This window comes from Furipterus horrens, unplaced genomic scaffold (assembly GCF_987537825.1).
Source record: "Furipterus horrens unplaced genomic scaffold, mFurHor1.1.pri manual_scaffold_12, whole genome shotgun sequence".
Classification (NCBI taxonomy): domain Eukaryota; kingdom Metazoa; phylum Chordata; class Mammalia; order Chiroptera; family Furipteridae; genus Furipterus; species Furipterus horrens.
The window spans coordinates 7610117-7628383 of NW_028327182.1; the positions used below are offsets into that span (position 1 = coordinate 7610117).

The following is an 18267-nucleotide window of genomic DNA, read 5'->3' on the forward strand; positions in this document are numbered from 1 at the left end:
TCCCAAGTTCTTCCTTCCGGGTCCATGCGCTTGCAGATCCCTCCGCCCGGAATACTCGTTTTATTCTGCTACTCAGTCTCCACCTCTCCTTCCTTTTTCTACTTTATTTTTTTAGAACCCTTTCTCAGATCCCCAAGTGTGTGTTAGATGCCCCTGGAACAGGCCCTTACCTCCCTACCCAGGCGCTTACCACAAGGTACTTTAAATGTTTATTGATTTGTCTGAATCTCCTACTATACTGTAAGCTCCAGCTGGTCAGACTATGCTTAAAATCATTTCATGAGTACATGTATATAAATTATTTTCACTCAACAATCAGTTTTATTACATATAAGCAAATTCTCACAATGGACCTCACCTTTTAGAAAAGGAAACCTTAGGGGAATACTTACCATATAGCTGGCATTTTCCGGTATCTCTGGCAGACCAGAAATAAACTGAAAGTATTAATATTATGAAAGTTTAAAAACCTACATTATATTTTAATTATAAAAGTAATTCACGTAGCTTAGAAAAGAACCACAGTCAAAATTATACGAAATAAAAATATAAGTCCTCATTCCCTCCTTTCCTTGCCCATACCTGATACCCCAAGGTCACCCTTGTTAATAGTTTAGAGTGGATCCTTTCAGACACGTGTTTGCAAATATGTGTGGTATTTGCAAACCAAGAAAAGGAATAGGCTTGGTCCTAAAAAAAAATAAAAAATCAGAATATGGGCCTTGAATGCTGTGAGGCCTCTTTTTCTGTCTCTTGTCTTTCTTGTCTTTGTTACCAACTTTTTTTTTCCTTCTCACTGAAAACAGGCTTTTTGATTCCTCAGTTCATTTGAATAAATATGGCCACCACCAAATCTAAAATTTGTAGGTCCTCAGAGTTCAAGAAGAGCAACCAGACTATCCTAGAACCTCAGTCCAATTCCAAATCCAGAGAGAGGCTTCAGCTGGTCTCCAGTGAGTTGCATGCCCACCCTGGGGCCTGCCTGGAGTGGGTAAAGTTGGGAAGATGATAAAGGGTGGGGGAGTCTGGTCGTATATAACTGGAAGTATCCACTACAATAAATTTGGTCCTAATTCTATGTTGGTACATTTTTTTTTAAAAGCTATATATTAGCCCATTGTATTTAAAGTGTGACAGTATTAGTAGGCATTTATATTGTGTTTTTCATCACTCCAAGCAATTTAGCAATCAACATACCTGTGTGGTTTTCTGCAATTACGCACATTATACATCATAGAATTTGAGGATTATAGGATATGTATGTTTGCATTTTGCATATATGTTACTAATTTGTCCATAAAAATGTTCTTACAAATGACACTTCTACATATCTGGGTAGTCCCATTCTTTTTAGGCTCTGCTAACACATTGTTTAAAAATCAAAAAGCTCTACCCTGGCTGGTATGGCTTAGTGGATTGTGCCTGCAAACCAATAAGTCACAGTTCAATTCCCAGTCAAGGCACATGCCTGGGTTGTGGGCCAAGTTCCCCAGTTGGAGGCGTGGAGAGGAAACCCATTCCATGTGTCTCTCACACATTGATGTTTCTCTCCCTTCCTTACCCTTTCTCTAAAAGTAAGCGAGTAAAATCTCAAAAAACAAACAAACAAACAAACAAACAAAAAAAACAACCCCACAAGATTTTTATTCACCTATTTAACAATGTTTACTGATGGTTTATTCTGTGCCAGGCTTGGTCCTAGGGCTTTGGGATTCTATCAGGAAACAAAGCCTCTGCCTTCACGGAGCAGGGACTATGAGCAAGTCAACATCCATGTTGATAATTGTTATGGAGAAAAATAAAGGGTAGTGTTGTTTGGCAGGGCTCGGGTATCGTTTCCTGTTTTAATTTGGGTGGTCAAGGAGGGGCTCTCTAATAGGGTGACATTGAAGTTGAGAGTTGAAGGAAGGGAGAATACTAGGCAGGCATCCAGGCCAACGGGAAGTAGCGTGCCAGCCGAACTCCGGGAAAAGGAGGCTAGGGCAGAGTAGGAAAAGGTCTAAGGATCATCTCTACCATGACTGCAAGCGGCTTGCGCTGTCTGTAATAATAATAGTAGCAACAAATGCAAAAGGTCGTTTGGCTGATCCAACCTCCCATCTCTACCCTTTTGCAAGAGAACTCCCCGGGAGTCCTCAAGTCAACGGGTGCATCATCTGCGGAGCTCGCTGTAGCCCAGGGATGAAAAGAAGGTCCATCTCTCATAACTCCGACCACCTGTGCATCTAAGGAAAGCCTAATGCATGCTGGTGACAATCGCGCGGAAAACGTCCCAGGTCCTACTGTTCCAGGCAGGCACAACTGCCAGAAGCGAGCCGGGGGGACAGCGCAGAATGGCTACGCATGCGCACCAGAGGGTCCCGCCCAGCCCCCCCCCCCCAATGGGCGGGGATAAGTCAGCTACGCTCCGGAAGCCTCCCCTTCAGCCCGGTTAATGTGTCGGGGGAACGGGGAGTGTCGTAAAAGGTCGCAGTGGCACCCCCTTACGGCACAGAGACCTGTGGCTTTACGGTGCCCGGCACGGCTGAGCCGGGAGATGTCGGCTGCGGCTCGGGCGGATCCCTCGGGTCCTCCCGGCGGCTTTGCGAAGCGGGTCCTGGTGACCGGGGGTGCTGGTTTCATGTAGGTACCGGCGTCGCTGGCCGAGTAGTGGCTCCCCAGAACCCCCAGCCTGTGCCTGCGCTCTGCTTGCTCCAGGCACCCTGCGACCGGCTTTGGGTGTCTGGTAAGGGGACGGCCTTAGTGCACGACAGGTCGTTTATTTATCCAGCCGACTTAAAAACCTCTGTGGGTGCTAAACGTGTGGTACCCCTTTCCCTCGTACCCCCGCCGTCGGCGAGTCCTCTCTCCCGACTTCCAAAGTGTATCCTCGAGGCCACTTCTGTTTGTTTTGTTTTTGCCCCGGCTCGTGCTGCCGCTTCCCGATGGGTCGCAGTGCTTCTGTTGCTCACAAGTCAGTGTTTATTATTGAGCGAAAGTGCCTCGGACCGAGACTAAATCGAGACTCTTGGCCGTGCCCTGAAGACGCTCACGGGCCCACGCACTGCACTTCCAGTCCGATCTCCGGCCGCGCTGCCGCCTGTTTCCCAGGCCTGCCGCACGGGCCTCTTGCGGTCCCTGGCGAGGCTCCTTCTTCTCTTGCCGCCTTTGCACCTGCTTCCCCTTGGCTTGGCCTGTTTGCATCACTCACTTCAGACGTCCGTGCAGACATCGCCTCCTCAGGAGGCCTTGCCTGACCACCCCATGTAAAGTACCCCTCTCCCTACGACTGCAGCTGTCTTGTGTATTGCGTTTGCTCGTTTGTTGCTTGCACCCGCCACTTCAGACTGTAAGCTGAATGAGGGCAGAAGCGACTGTGCTTTCAGCGCCAGGAAGAATGTCTGGCTCATTTTACAAAGGTCTTCAGTAACTGTGGAATGGCTGAATGCGTAAGGACCAAGGAGAAGCTCTGCCGATGTCTAGCGGAAGAGGAACACGGGACTCCACCCCCACAGCCCCAGGCCCCGCCCCCAGCTCATTAGCTCCACCCCCACAGCCCCAGGCCCCGCCCCCCAGCTCATTAGCGCGTTACATCTCTTCTGATCTGACACTGACTTGGAGGAGGGTACCAGGCCAGCCAGGTTGCCTTAATGACAACAGGAGCAAGGTCACAGAAGAGTGGTACTGGTGTGATAGTGCTGGCCCAGGGAGGGTACTTCTAGAAAATGCTATGGAAGGGCTGCCAGGTACAAACTCTTGAGATCACCGTTTGGTTGCGGGCTGCCCTCGTTCCTGCCTGGTGGGTCATCTCACTGAGATATGCCTCTCATTCCACTTCAGGGTCCTCTGCAACCCAAATCCAGGAGCCACGGCGGGTATCCAACTCAGGGTGGTGTCAGCTGTGAGCCTTGAAAACCTAGGTTTAGTCTAGGACGCTGCCCCGCACACCCCCCCCCCCCCCCCCCCCGATTTATACCATCAGATTCTCGTACCAAGAGGCAGCAACTGCAGTGGGATTACTGTGAACATAGACAACTCCTATGCTCACTCTTACTTCATTTTTACGTAGGTACGCCTACAGTCTGAAAAGGCTCGTTATAGCCGGTTGGCACTGACCACCAACCACTGTATTTGTCATCCCGCTTTGCTCCCATACTCAAAGCGTGCACGGACAAGATCGTTTGGCTAAGCTAGTTTTTTGTCATACCCAGGACCAGTAAATTCTCTCTTCTCCGTAGTGTCAAGGGAGTATAAGGCTTTGTATGTTGATAACTGTTGACAGGGTTAGTGAAAAGGGTGAGTATGTGTCTGTTCAGTGTAGTTCTAGTTTTTGCAAAAATGTGGAGTCGTTTCTTAATACTTGATGGCTTAGGATAACAGTTAAGAATTTACGGAAATGATTACTTTTTTTTCTAACAAGAAACACTTTTCTCTTATAGTGCATCACATGTGATTGTCTCTTTAGTAGAAGATTATCCAAACTACATGATCATAAATCTAGACAAGGTGAGTTTTATCAAAATGAGCTTCATGCACTGAAAGATATTTCTATTTTTAGGAGGATTAGAATTCTGTCACACTGATAATTTAGTTCTTTAGTCATTTCAGCAACTTGGGGGCCTATATAGTTATGTATTCATGCTGTATTTAATCTTACATAAAAAGTCCTTTGAAGCTTTATTATGATTGCTCATGAAATAAAGATCTTAAGAGCAGTATTTTTAGCAAAAAAATCTTCACCCTGAAGTCAGTATTTTGTGTAATCTTGTGATTATTAACCTTTTTTGGAGTTGGAATAGTCTAATTGGTTGACTTTATCATTTGAATTATAACTGCCACCTCATGGAAAACTTTTAAAAATTAAAATGTAAATAAATTAATTTAATTTTGAGAACTTTTCTGTATTAATTGGAGTCTCCCTAGAGAGTCTGAAAGCCATGATTGGTAATCACTGAATGTTTTACTTTAACTACAAGAGGCAGTTAATCACCTTCATTTCATGAAATGTAATAAGTATATTACAAAGAATAATCCATGTTTTAGGAATTTTTCCCTGCCTTAATATGACGGACAGTAATTTTTCCCCCCAATTCCACCAATTTACCAACAGTTAACTCTGGAAAAAGTTTTAATGAGGTATATAATGTGTAACACAGACATAGCTATTTTCAACCACTAATTGTTTTTCAGTGAGTAATGGTAAACTTTTCTAGCCCCCAGGGCTGGAGGCAAATCTGGGCAGGAACATTTTTTAAAGGAGAGGTTTAAAACAGGTGATTTAAAAAAAATTTTGAAACAATAACAAAATTACATATTTTGTTTTTACTTCTAATAGAAACTTCTAAAAATACAAAGAGCAAACACTTTAAGAAGACATGTTCTTGTATTACAATCAGAACATCTTTAAAATAAGTTAATATTTTATAGAAAAAACTGTTTTCACTTTTTGTGTTGTTTCTCCATTCTCCCTTCCCCTTAACTTATTTTAAGCTGGATTACTGTGCAAGCCTGAAGAATCTCGAAACCATTGCTAACAAACGCAACTACAAGTTTATACAGGTATGAAAGTTTCTTATATAATTATTGTACTGTGCCCCTTCAGTTATTCAGACATTATATCTTCCTTCTTTACAATAATATGGGCTTGGAAAACATACTAATTAAAGGCCTTTTAGTTTCCAGAAGTACCACATGCTGTAGAGAATATTACTTTTAGACTGACACCACATATAAAGTTACATGGGATTTTTGGTGTCTTGGCAGATCTGTGAGTAGATAATTTAACTTGCATGGTTTGTGATTTTTTTTTTTTTTTTTTTAGGTCCTCACTATCCTCCTAAGTAAGGCCTTGCTGGGATTGAAAAGGATTGGTATTAGGTGGGGTGTTACTTAGGCCAGCCAACAGCCAAAAAGCCTACCCTATAGCCTATAGGACAGTCTTCTCCCATGAAAGTTGATTGATTGGTTCTGGAAGATTGGTTCTTTCTAGCCACTCTCAAAAGAACCCAACATATAAACCAGAGAGCCAGGTCATTAATTTGCAAGGGGAAATTTTAATGGCGAGTGCAACTATTCATCCTATGCTTAATTTTTATTTATTTATTTATTTTAGTGAGTCTTTTAACCACAAATCCTAAAGAATACACTGAGAAAACATTTCATAATTCTGTTCTATATGAAAGTGTTTCCTTCAGTCAGCAAAGAATTATTGAGGATACATATATTTAGAACTATACATATAACAAAAGTTATATGTATGATTTAGTTGTAATTAAATACATTTTAAAAAAATATTCCAGTTGTAGCATTTACTTTAAATATATTTTAATAGTGGTTCTCTCAAACTTTTGAAAAAATGTTTAAAAAATTTCCTGTTAACACAGCGAGCTCAGGTTGGCAAGTCCTTAGTAGTAGTTGGTGCTTAATAAAATATTTTATACATTTATTTGAAAAAAATGTTTTGACTTGAATATTTTATATCCTAGGGTGCTGAAAAAGATGCATTATTCATTACTATACTTATTTGACCCCTCAGTTGAATTTTGAAGATATTCTCTCTTAAACTGGCGAGGGGAGAATTAATTCTTCTCTTTCTGTTTTTCTTTTTGTTCTTCATACAGTAAAATGGTTCTTACAAATGGGACTGCCCAATGAAACTTAGTTTTTTCTTGTTTGCTTTTATATAGGGTGACATATGTGATCCTCACTTTGTGAAATTGCTTTTTGAAACGGAGAAAATAGATATAGTACTGCATTTTGCTGCACAAACACATGTAGGTAAGCATTGTTTTGTGTTACAGTTACGATGGGCAAATTATTTTTTTCCAGGGGCTGATTAGCCTCAATCCAAGTCCGGTCATGGGGCTGAACAAGTATATACTTATCTTTGGGAGAGCATATCCCATGCTCTGCCAGAAAACAAGCCAGTGATCACTCTGTCCTCAAGGGGATTATCGCTCCCTGGCCGGTGCGGCTCAGCCAGGGCGCGAACTGAGAGGTCGCTGTTTCGATTCCTGGTCGGGGCACAGGCCTGGGTTGTGGGCGGGCTCCGAGTTGGGGGTGCGGGAGAGGCAACCACACATTGATGTTCCTCTCCCTCTCTTTCTCCCTCCCTTACCCTCTCTAAGAATGAATAAAAAAATATTTTTTTTAAAAAAAGATAATTACTGCTCTTCAAGTCACCTTTATTAGGGTAGGTTGAAATGTAACCCTGAACGCTATCTTAAAACTGTGAGTTTAACCAAATTCAGCTTAGTGGTGACTTCTGGGCAGGTGGACATTCAAACTGTATTTTATTTCACTGATGTTGTTTTTTAAAGCTGGCTATTGGATACACATTTGAACATTATAATATTTGTACTGTTTTGTCCATCTGAGATTCTTCTAATAATTTGTCTATTTTATACTGTGAAATATAAATATTCAGAAGACTTTAGAAGTAAAAGTAAATGAATGCTGATACTGTGAACACCCGTAGCCATCACCTTCGCAAACACAGAATGTTGTCGAACACCCTTAGCTGTGGTATTGCTACTGCTTTAACCTGACTTTAAAGTTGTCCTTGCCCTTGGTTTTCTCTACACTTTTACTGTCTGTGTGTTTATCCCTAAACAGTGTAGGTTAGTTTTCCCCTTTTTTAAAATTTTATAAAAATGTATATGTAAAATAACATGTAGGTTTTTTGGTCTTGCTTTTTCATCCAGAGGGACTCATCCATGTAGTTAGATGTAGGTGTAATTGGTTCATTTTCAGTGACATAAAGTATTTCATTCTAAGTGTATCACACAATTTGTGTATCGATTTTACTGTCGATGGACATTTGGATTATTTACACTTTGGGCAATTCTTAGCGATACTACCATGAACATTCTTCCACATGTATTCTGGTACGTAAAAGTCTACATTTCTCTCCGTATATAACCAGAATCGTAAGATCTGCACACTTCGACATTGAGATAACGTCCGTCTCTTTTCTGAACTAATTGCAGATGCCAATTTCCACTCCTCCCGGAGTGTGAGAGGGTTGTTGCTCCAGACCCCACCAAGTTTGGTTCCGTCAGACTTTGCCCTTTCTGTCGGTGGAGCAGTGTGCAGCAGTGTCTCACTGTGACTTTAATTTCTGTTTCCCTGATTACTAGTGAAGTTGTGGACCATTTATGTGTTTATTGGTAATTTAGGTTTCTTAGTCTGTAAAATGCTGTTGAAATCTTACTTTTTAAAAAATTGAGTTATTTTACCCTTTTCTCATTGATTTGTAGTAGTTTTATATGTATCGTGGATCCTAGTCTTATGTGTGTTAGAAAAATCTTCTCCCACTTTGTGGCTTATCTTTTCATGTGTTTTTCTAGTAAATTTGATGAACAAATGTTCTTAAGTTTCATGTAGTTGAATTTGTATAACTTTTTCTTTATTTTATGGTTAATGGTTTGGGGGTCTTAAAGAAATTCTCTTTTGGCCCAAGGTCATGAAGATAATCTTCTATATTATGTTTGAAAAACTATAGTTTTGTCTTTCACATTTAGATTTGTAATCCATCTGTAATTGATTTTTATATGCAGCATGGGATAGGATTCCAATTTTATTTAGTTTTTCTATTTGAATGCCAATTGGACCTCTACCACTTAAGAAAAAGTTCCCCATTTTTCCCTGCTTTGAAATCGATTTTGTTTGACATTAATATAGCTTGTCATCTTCCCTCTGGTATTATCTTTATGATATGTCTTTTTCTATCCTCTTTCTTTCCAACCTTTCTCTGGCTGTATGGTTTAGCTATGTGTCTTACAAACAACTTATGTTTGGATTTTTTTTTTTTTTTTAATCTAGTCTGACCATCCTTAATATTTACCCTAAGCACTGAGTTTGTTGATCTATTTGGATTTATTTCTGTCATCTTATTGTGCACTTTCTATTTTTGTCACCTAGTTCTGTTTCCTTTTAAATTCTTTTTAAACTCATTCTTCCACATCTTTTTAAAAATACCTTTAAAAAACTTCTTGCTTGCTCTTTTAAAGGCTTGACCGAGGAACTTTTCTTATTCTATTTTTCTTCCTCTACTAGTTTGGAAGTTATATATTCTGTTTGTATTCTTTGAGTGGTTTCCTTAGAAATTATAACATGCATAACTAGCTTATCAAAGCCTAAAATCCATTAAATGTTTGCTTGCCTCCCAAATAATAGAGACCTTAGACACTTTAACTCCACTTATCTATTCCCAACTCTAGTATTTGTTTTGTGCCTTGGATGAATTGCTCTAGCTTGTTCTCTTTTTTTAGACCTTTCATTTGTACGCGCCTTTGAGTTTACGTACGTTAATGTTTACGGCACTCACGTTTTGGTAAGTGCGGCTCATGAAGCCAGAGTGGAGAAGTTTGTTTACGTCAGCACAGACGAAGTGTACGGGGGCAGTCTTGACAAGGTAAGCTTAGAAAATGTCTATTTTACCTACTTCCTGTGGAGCATGTAACAAACCTGTCCTTTTAAAACCTACTCCGGGCTTTTTTTCATCCTCTGATTGTAGTACCTGTGGGACTCTCCAGTTGTCATTCCATTGTGTCTTCTTTTCAAATCAAATAATGCCACCCAAATGGCTACTGCAGTCCTCCAGATTTATGTGCAGTTTGACCGACAGATTTATATGTAATTTGACTGACAGTATTTTACACGGGAGCAGCAGATTTCATCTTTTTTGTCCCAGTCTTACATATGTGATGAATGTTATTCCCATGGGCCAAAGCATGTCTAAGTGACACTGCTGTGTGCCGCCCGTTCCCCCAGGAGAGCACATTGGAACGTCAAGGGGTGAACGTGCAATTATTGCAGAAATTGAAATCTGTTCTCCTTTTCTAATCATTTGTAAATGTCATGCTCTTTCTGCAGAAAGATGGCTCCATCTTCCAGTTTATATTTTTCATAGTAGTGACCTCATCGCTGTGCAGTACATAAACGTGCTTAGAAAAATGCTAGGCACATAGTTGCGGTTCATTAATGTTGTTTTAATGTAGGGATTAACATTTCAAGTGTGTGATGTATGTTCTGATTTTTCTTAGAAAGTATGCATAATACTTATTTTTAAATGTATCTTATTAAAATTAGGAATTTGATGAATCTTCACCCAAACAACCGACAAACCCGTACGCATCTTCTAAAGCAGCTGCTGAGGGCTTTGTACAGTCTTACTGGGAACGGTATCAAGTAAGAACTGGTTTTAAAAACTTTTGAGTCATTTTTCTGTGGACTTAGGTGTTTAAACTTGAAATTAACATTAGTGATATTTCGTTTCTAGAGCAGAAGGCATATATTGAGCAAAGTTATATATTAAAGAATGAAAAAACTGATTTTCTATAGCATGTGGGCAGAGTAGGACCTACTCTTGTTTAGTTCACCATTTAAAGGAGCGATCTGTGCATGCATGAGAGTGTTTTCTCCTGCTTCAGGAGTAGCAGAGTGTCACAGCTCGCATAAGAAGCCCCGTTCTGAGTGGAGGAAGATGGGGGAGGGCAGGTTCCCTTGCCCCCATGCGCTCCTCTCTGCATGACGCACCTCCCTTGGCTCCTCATGAGCAGGAGGTAGATCCCCTGGTGGTTCTGACAGTGTCAGCGTGAGAGCCGTAACCAATACGAGTTCTCGGCCTGAACCCCTACATCTGGCTTCACAGTGCTCTTCTTTGGGAGTTATCAGGACTGGGTCACCAGGGCGAGCCAAGGAATGACGTAGCTTCCCTTGCCTTCTGTGCTCCTCCTTGTCTTTTTCATGCAGGACTTTATTTGTAAGGGTTGGTACAGCAGAGAAAGCCAACTTGAAGTTTAACACCTAACCAGAGCTAGAGTCTTATAGGTGGTCTCTGCAGTCCCCAGGTGGAAATGTCCTTCATTTTCTTCTCCCAAACTTACGGCCTCCCTCTATGCTTACCCTCCCCGTGTCCCAGTCAAGAAAAAATACTTGTTCTTCCCTTTGGAACCGCTGCCTTTATCTGAATCCCATCCTCTCCTGTCTTTTCAGGAACCTTACATTAGAAAAAAATCCTTTCCTTTCTGTCCTTAAGGTGTGTGGAATTACTTAGCCAAAAGCACCATATTTTAAAACTGCTTAACTCAGACAATCGCTATTTTTGGGACCTTTCCATTGTCTTAATAGCTGATGCTCTTTCAGTTTCCAGTGGTCATCACGAGAAGCAGTAATGTGTATGGACCGCATCAATATCCAGAAAAGGTACCTTCTACTTCTGAACTCAGTGCGTTTCAGTGATTGTTATTTAACTACTTACAATCATCTCTCGAGTCATGTGTTCAAAATTTATGTAGAAATGACACATAATTTATAAATGTTATGTAGGCCACATGCAGATCCCTGGTTTAGAGTTTGAAGACTTGAGTTTAAGTCTCAACCTGATGCTCGCCAGCTGGCGTGACCTTAGGCCCGTTGAGCATCGGCTTTTGGTTGAAGAGTAACGATCACAGTAGGAAGGGTTCCGAGGGATCCAGCGAGGTGACGTGTGAGGAAGTGGCCCGGACTTGGCAGGGCTCTTCAGCCCACGGAGTCCTGCCTTCACTGCTGTCACGCTGCAGTTTAGACTCCTGGTTTGCAGTCAGACCAGTGTGTCAGGCTTTGCAGAAGTGTCCACGCAAGGTGGAGAGTGACACGGGGAGCTTGCACAGACGGTTCTTAGCCCCCTCATTTTAGCGTGGATAAAGCCTTTCCAAGTGGGCAGACACCGTGCTGGATCAGCCTCCCTGTCCCAGGAACCCCAAACTGGGACATTGGCTTCAGAGGGCATTCTGGGAAATAGGACTCCAAAGTACTACAAGCAGTGAATAAAGAAATGCAATGAAAAGGCTGAAAATGCCTGGTTCTGTATCATTAACCCAATTCTAAGTAACTATTGCTTTCTTTCTGCCTAAATTTAGAGAATGGGCTTTTCACTTCCCAGCTGATAGCGTTAAACTATTTGCCCAAAGGAAAGGGCCCTTATCATCATCTGCTGGTATTAATATGTACTTGCTTAATTTATACAGTATCTTTAACATGTTTATTATGAATTTAGTTATATATCTCGCTCTGTTTAACATAAATTTTCTTTGAATCCAAAGCGCTGGAATATACTTTTTTAAAAATTTAATTTCCCAGGCACTTACTGAGTAGATGTTATATGTAAAGCAATAAGAACAGATTCCTGCTCTTGTAAAATCAACACAAAAGTGAGATTTGTATTGAAAGCAATTGTTCATGGAGACTTTCTCTAAAATTTTCCCCTATTTATATTGTTTTCTTTTTATGTTTTTTTGTAGCAGATAACTTGTTTTTGTAAAATAAGAAGCAATCTTAGAGTACTTTTACTTATCAAAATTACAATAGGTTTTTCTTGAACTGCTGATAAGAATTGGAATGTACCTAAATGTATATTTCTTTACAATAATAATGTTTTAGTCTTATGAGTTCAGATTCATATTAGTGAGCAAATTTCCAAAATCTGAAATGATATTTAAATATTCTTTTAGGTTATTCCAAAATTTATATCTTTACTACAACACAACAGGAAATGGTATGTTAATTATTTACCTTTGTACCCATATGTTTTTCTGATATGTTGTTATTTATTTGGTGACCGTCTGTCTTGAAAATCATAAAGTCTTGGTGTTGGAGACCATAGAGTTGGATTTCTCAACAAATTTAAGAATTCCTTCCACAATCAGTGTAATAGTTTTTTAAATAAGTATGATCTGTAATTCATCTTTACAATTTTAGTTCTTAAGTGAAGGGACTAAGCAAAAAAAAAAAAAAAAGAATAAAAGAAAAAGAAACCAGTATACAAACACAACAGTATGGCGATGACCAGAGGGAAAGGGGGGTCGGGGGAGGAGGAAGAGGGTGAAGGGAGGAGAAATGGTGACAGAAAAAAAAATTCAGTTCTTAAATGATTTATCCTGAAATTTTAGTTATCGCATAAAATTTGACATCACTCCTTATATAACTCTACTTTTTGAAAGGATTTAATTCATAGAACTGTAGATATTTCTTCAAAATGAATTTAAGGTATACAACTGATGAAAAAATATGTCACTTTCCTACCGAGTAGCCTCAAGAGGTGTAGAGATCATTTAAGAACTATGGATAAAATTTAGAAAAGTTGTGAAATTTTGTATTTTCAGTAAAAGATTTCTGGGATTGCTCTGGGAGCCGGTGTTTCTGGAGTTGTTCCCAGTTGTTGCCCTACTCTGGTTGGGGAGAGCATACTTTCTTACATTTCCCGATTCCCTTTTATTTGATCTTTTTAGCTGCATTCATGGATCAGGGCTTCAAACAAGAAATTTTCTTTATGCTACTGACGTAGTAGAGGCGTTTCTCACTATCCTTCAAAAGGGGAAACCAGGTGAAATTTACAACATTGGAACCAATTTTGAAATGTCAGTTCTCCAGCTAGCCAAAGAACTAATACAACTGGTACGTATATATTGTGAAAAGGTAGTATTTTCAAAATGGTCTCTAATTTAGTGGCAGCATTTACTGATTTTGTCAAAATCAATAACTTACAGTTTATTCAATTGAAAAGTGAATGAGTAATAAATTTATAATTATGTATACCAGTGATTTTCAACCCGTGTGTCACAAGAATTTTTAAAACATGCAACACCTGACTATTTAGTCAGGGGCACTGACCTCTTTTCCGTTAGAGTGTCACATAAAGAAATGACAACAGCCAACACAATAGCTCTCCAGTGTGAATGAATCAAAATCACACCTTTTTTTGTCAATCAACAAAAAGTATAATATGTTTTCCGGTGTGCCGCAGAATTTTAGAAATTAGTTTATGTGACCCATGAGATGAAAAAGTTTGAAAATTGTTGATGTATACCATCTATATGCTAAGATATGTCATTTGAAATTATATCACTCATTTACTAACAGTTTTTTTAGGGGGGAAAAACTCAACACGTTAAATGTACATACCAATGAAAGACATACTTCAGTTTCAGAAATATTAAATTGTGTGTCCTAAAATCAAAGAGCAATAAAATGATATATAAACAATTGTAGTTATGAGTGTAGGTATGTATTTCTGAACATCAATTATACATCTCAGGATTCAGTCGAGAGGAAGACTGAGTGCATTGAAAAACTTCTTTTCCTCTGCACTATTACCAGAATACTCTGTACTCCTAACATGTGGGTATTCTAACCCAAATAATTATCCAATACCAGCTGGTGTCCTACAGTTTAACTCAGTTCTAATGTTACCTACCTGGAGGTAGTGCCAGGCCCCACATGTTGAGGAATCGGCCCCACAGGACTGCCCTCAGTTCAGATACCAATCACAGACCTGGTTGTCACCCGTGCTCCTGACCAGCCAGCTCTGTAAATTGGAGGTCATTTGCTATAGTTGCTCACAGAATAGTTTACTTTCTAGAATACTGATTTACGAGGTCTGTCCAGAAGGTATGAGATACAATAAATAGAGACGTTTATTGTATCTCATACAAGATACAAGAAACATTGTACACAGGACAATGATGCCTCAGTCCCCCTCAAAGGAGGCCCCTTGGGACCTCACACAGGTCTCCCAATCACCATTAGCTGCCCTACCGTATTTTCCTGAATCTCATCAAGGGTCTAAAATCTACCCTTTCAAAGGTGATTTTAGTTTTGGGAAAAGCCGAAAGTCACAGGGCCCCAAATCTGGGCTGTAGAAGGGCTGAGTCACCTGAGTGATTTGATGTTTCACAAAAAATCTGCATGAGATGTGATGCATAAGCTAGTGCATTGTTGCGATGAAGCTGCCAATCACCAGCTGCCCATAGCTGCAGCCTTCTTAATGATCCGAATAGTTTCCATGGAGGAATGTTCAAGCTTAATGCAAAATTGGATGCAGAATCATTGCTCTACTCAGTCCTTTTGAATGCTATGGCCACACCCTACGCATACTCACTCAATGGCATCTACTACCCCCACCCCCTAGACTAGTACAGTGAAGTCGTCATTGTTCACAGATGTGCATTCCAGTCCACTCTCCTTGGCTGCCAGGTTACATCGATGTCGCACAAACTGTTCTCATTATATTAACAATGGCTGGACTTTTTCCACACAGACGTCGTATTGCATAGGCTGTAACTCAGAAACAACCAGATGGAGGACACAAAGAAGGGCAACCAGACACGAGGGCTGGGGCATGGGACATCCATGCTGTCCCTGGGCACGCCGCTCTCCCAGCGCCTCCGTGAGTTCAGCAGGCTAGCAGGTCTCCTTGGAGGCTTCGTTAAGTAGACACCATTGACTACCTATTGGCCGTAGGTGACTAATTTCACCTCCAGCCCCTCTCCCAGGTGTGAAGGGAGGCACGTGGAGCTCTGTCCCTCTAATTGCATGGTTGGTTCCTCTGGAAACCAGCCCCCGCCCTTCTGGGATCCCCAAAAAACACTAACGTGAACTCTGGTGTGGTTGAAAGGGGCTTGTTAGAATTAGCAAAAGCACCTTTCTCTCTCTACACTTAGGAAATTCTAAGTGTTCTGGGAGCTCGGTGACAGGAACAGGGATGACGACAAAGCATACACTTCTTATAAATCACAATATCACACTGAGTAATGACTAAAAGCCAAACAATTTATCTTCTGCCCTAGTATGCAATGTGTATTGTTTCTGAGCTTCAGACAGAATTTGGGCTGTAAAGGACAGATAGCGTTGCTAAAATGCTGTTCGTCTTAGCTGTCTCTCCAGCTTTGAGGAGGTTGCTTTTCTTGTCTTTTGAATCTGCTAGTGAATAATACCATTGTTATTCTCTGGTCTCGTTGTATAATTTGACTCAGAAGCCTTTTCCATTTTGACAGATCAAAGAGACCAATTCAGAGTCTGAAATGGAAAACTGGGTTGATTATGTTAATGATAGGTAAGTAACAAGTTAAAATTTTGGGGAAAGATTGTGAAAACTTAGGTACTTATAAAATTATATAATATATGGAATTAGCCCAAAACTAGTTTATTCATTTTGAGTTTTCTACTAAAAAATTTTTTTATTATAAATGTCATAAGAATAAGGTGTAGCACTGTTACTGTTACTAGCTCTGTGATTTAAAGTTTTTGATCCTTTCTAAGTCTGAGATTTCCTTGAGTGTGAAATAAAGAAAATAATATCTTGTTGTTTACAAAGTATTTTAAGGTTTAATTATAGTAAATACAAAGTGCCCAGCACAGGGTATGGAACACAAGAGCACTAATAAGTTTATGTGTATTTTTTTATTCATTTGTCAAACATTTAGGTATTGTCCATTGCATTCATACCTAGCTTATGCTGAAATAAGAAGAGGCTAAGCCATAGGGAGTGTTAGGTATCTGGGATGATTGGTAATTTTTAAAAAATACATACTTTAATTTACAAATTTTCTGTGTTCATGTAATCAGGGAGAATTTTTAAATTGAATTATGGTAAAGATACATGGACACATTGTTTCTCTTATTATTCAGATATGTAAATATATTTCCACAGTGTCATTTTAAATGTTTTGTTTCCCAAGACCTATGAATGATATGAGATATCCAATGAAGTCAGAAAAAATACATGGCTTAGGATGGAGGCCCAAAGTGCCTTGGAAAGAAGGAATAAAGAAAACAAGTATGTTATTTGGTCATTTGAGGGGAGTGGGGGTTTCAGAGAAATTTAAATAAAATGTAGTTTATTTTTAGAACACTGCAAATTTAGTGGAGTATTTTGATGAATCATTTTTACTTTTCAGATTGTTACATTTAATATATTTCTAGCAATAGAGATATATTTCCTAAGCATCTTGAATTTCATAGATTAACTTCCGATCAGTCTTCCTATGTCTTACTAGCATTTTTCAGATTCCTGTTCATTGATTCTCAGGTGCACATTTTTTACTCTTTTTATACCCTTGAAAGGTATGTATTTTACAATCACTAGCATCTTAAAATTATTGCAACTTTTTTCTTTCTTTGGTATATAATATAATGGCGCATCTTAAGTAGCATTTTAGATTTGATGAAATATATAGTTATAGTCTTTAAGTGTCTCGAGTCTTTTTATATTAAAACAAACAACATAAGAAATATCTATGTATAGGATATCTATTAAAATAAGTGTATCTAAAGTCTGTGTATGTAAAAGTTCCCTTTAGAAATGTACTCATGAGAAAAAATATGTTCAAAGTCTTAATTCAGAGCTTAAAATATAAAATACTTGTGTTAAATTTTAAAAAGCAAATTCAAAGATTATTTATCTTTTCTTAACTAAAAAATTTTACTGATAGTATAGCAACATAAAATAATTTCACATATTAGCAGAAGGAAACTCACTATGCCTATAATGCTACATTTACATGAATGAAATATTATACTTATTTTCTATAACTTTAAAACTAGTAAAAATGACTTACCTCCTTTCTCCCTGAATTTCTTAAAGTGAGAATGTCTTAAACACTTGTGCCAGCAAATTTAATATTGAAGTGCTTTTGAAGTTTAAAAAAAAATTGATTTTTAAATCTAAATTTTTAGATGAGGAAACATTTTCTGATTGTTCAAAATCGAATTGTTTTTGTCATTAGGCAGCCCTTGCCCACTGGTAAGCTGTTGGGCAAGACTCTTCTTACTTAGCAGGAACCCAGTAACTTTTAGTTCACCGATGTTTAATTTCTTAATTTTGACCTTTGTCTTTTTTTTTTCTTCTTGTCAGTCGAGTGGTACAGAGAGAATTTTCACAACTGGAAGAATGCAGAGAAGGCGTTAGAGCCCTTTCCGGTACAGCCTCCGTTTGTATAGTCAGGACCCTTTTTGGAAAAAGAACATTATTCTACCTCGACAAGTGATATGAAATCAAGTGACCAAATGAAGTGTCTTTTTTTCATTTGAAATTAGATTCATGACTTTTTGTATAAAATTCAAATGCAAAATGCCTCAATCTTGAGAAGAGTTTCAGTATTGGCATAGGATTTAAACATCAAAATTCTTTCAGAAACCTTTTCTGAACTAGGAAAGTTCAGAAAAGTAACCTCGTATAGGAGGCACAGAAAGACTCTGGCACCGGAGCGGGCCAGGGAGGAGCCCTCTCCTGGATCTGAGAGCAAGGACGGTAAGCGCTCTGGGCCCTGACAGCTTCTGCTGGCCTTGAACTCCGGCGGCGTCCCAGCCTCCCCTGCTGCCTGAAGAGTCCGAAGTTTTCATTTTTAGACAGTATAGGATGAGACTTATGTCCTAATTCATCTTTCCATTAAAGAAATGCTATTGTGCTACAGTAGCTTTGAAAATGGAACAAAATGGAAGCACTTTTTCACTTTTGATAACGTTGCA

At 39.4% G+C, this 18267-nt stretch overlaps 1 protein-coding gene across 1 annotated transcript; it reads left to right on the forward strand.

Moving 5' to 3' along the window:
* The first annotated feature begins 2505 nt into the window (after positions 1 to 2505).
* Positions 2506 to 17947, forward strand: TGDS (TDP-glucose 4,6-dehydratase). The gene is made up of 12 exons (XM_090258408.1): positions 2506 to 2622; positions 4419 to 4485; positions 5470 to 5538; positions 6666 to 6756; positions 9252 to 9394; positions 10072 to 10170; positions 11128 to 11187; positions 12474 to 12517; positions 13251 to 13416; positions 15795 to 15853; positions 16479 to 16576; positions 17654 to 17947. The coding sequence occupies exons 1-12, from the start codon at positions 2537 to 2539 to the stop codon at positions 17737 to 17739; spliced, it is 1068 nt and encodes a 355-aa protein (XP_090114534.1). The 5' UTR covers positions 2506 to 2536; the 3' UTR covers positions 17740 to 17947.
* The last annotated feature ends 320 nt before the right edge of the window (positions 17948 to 18267 follow it).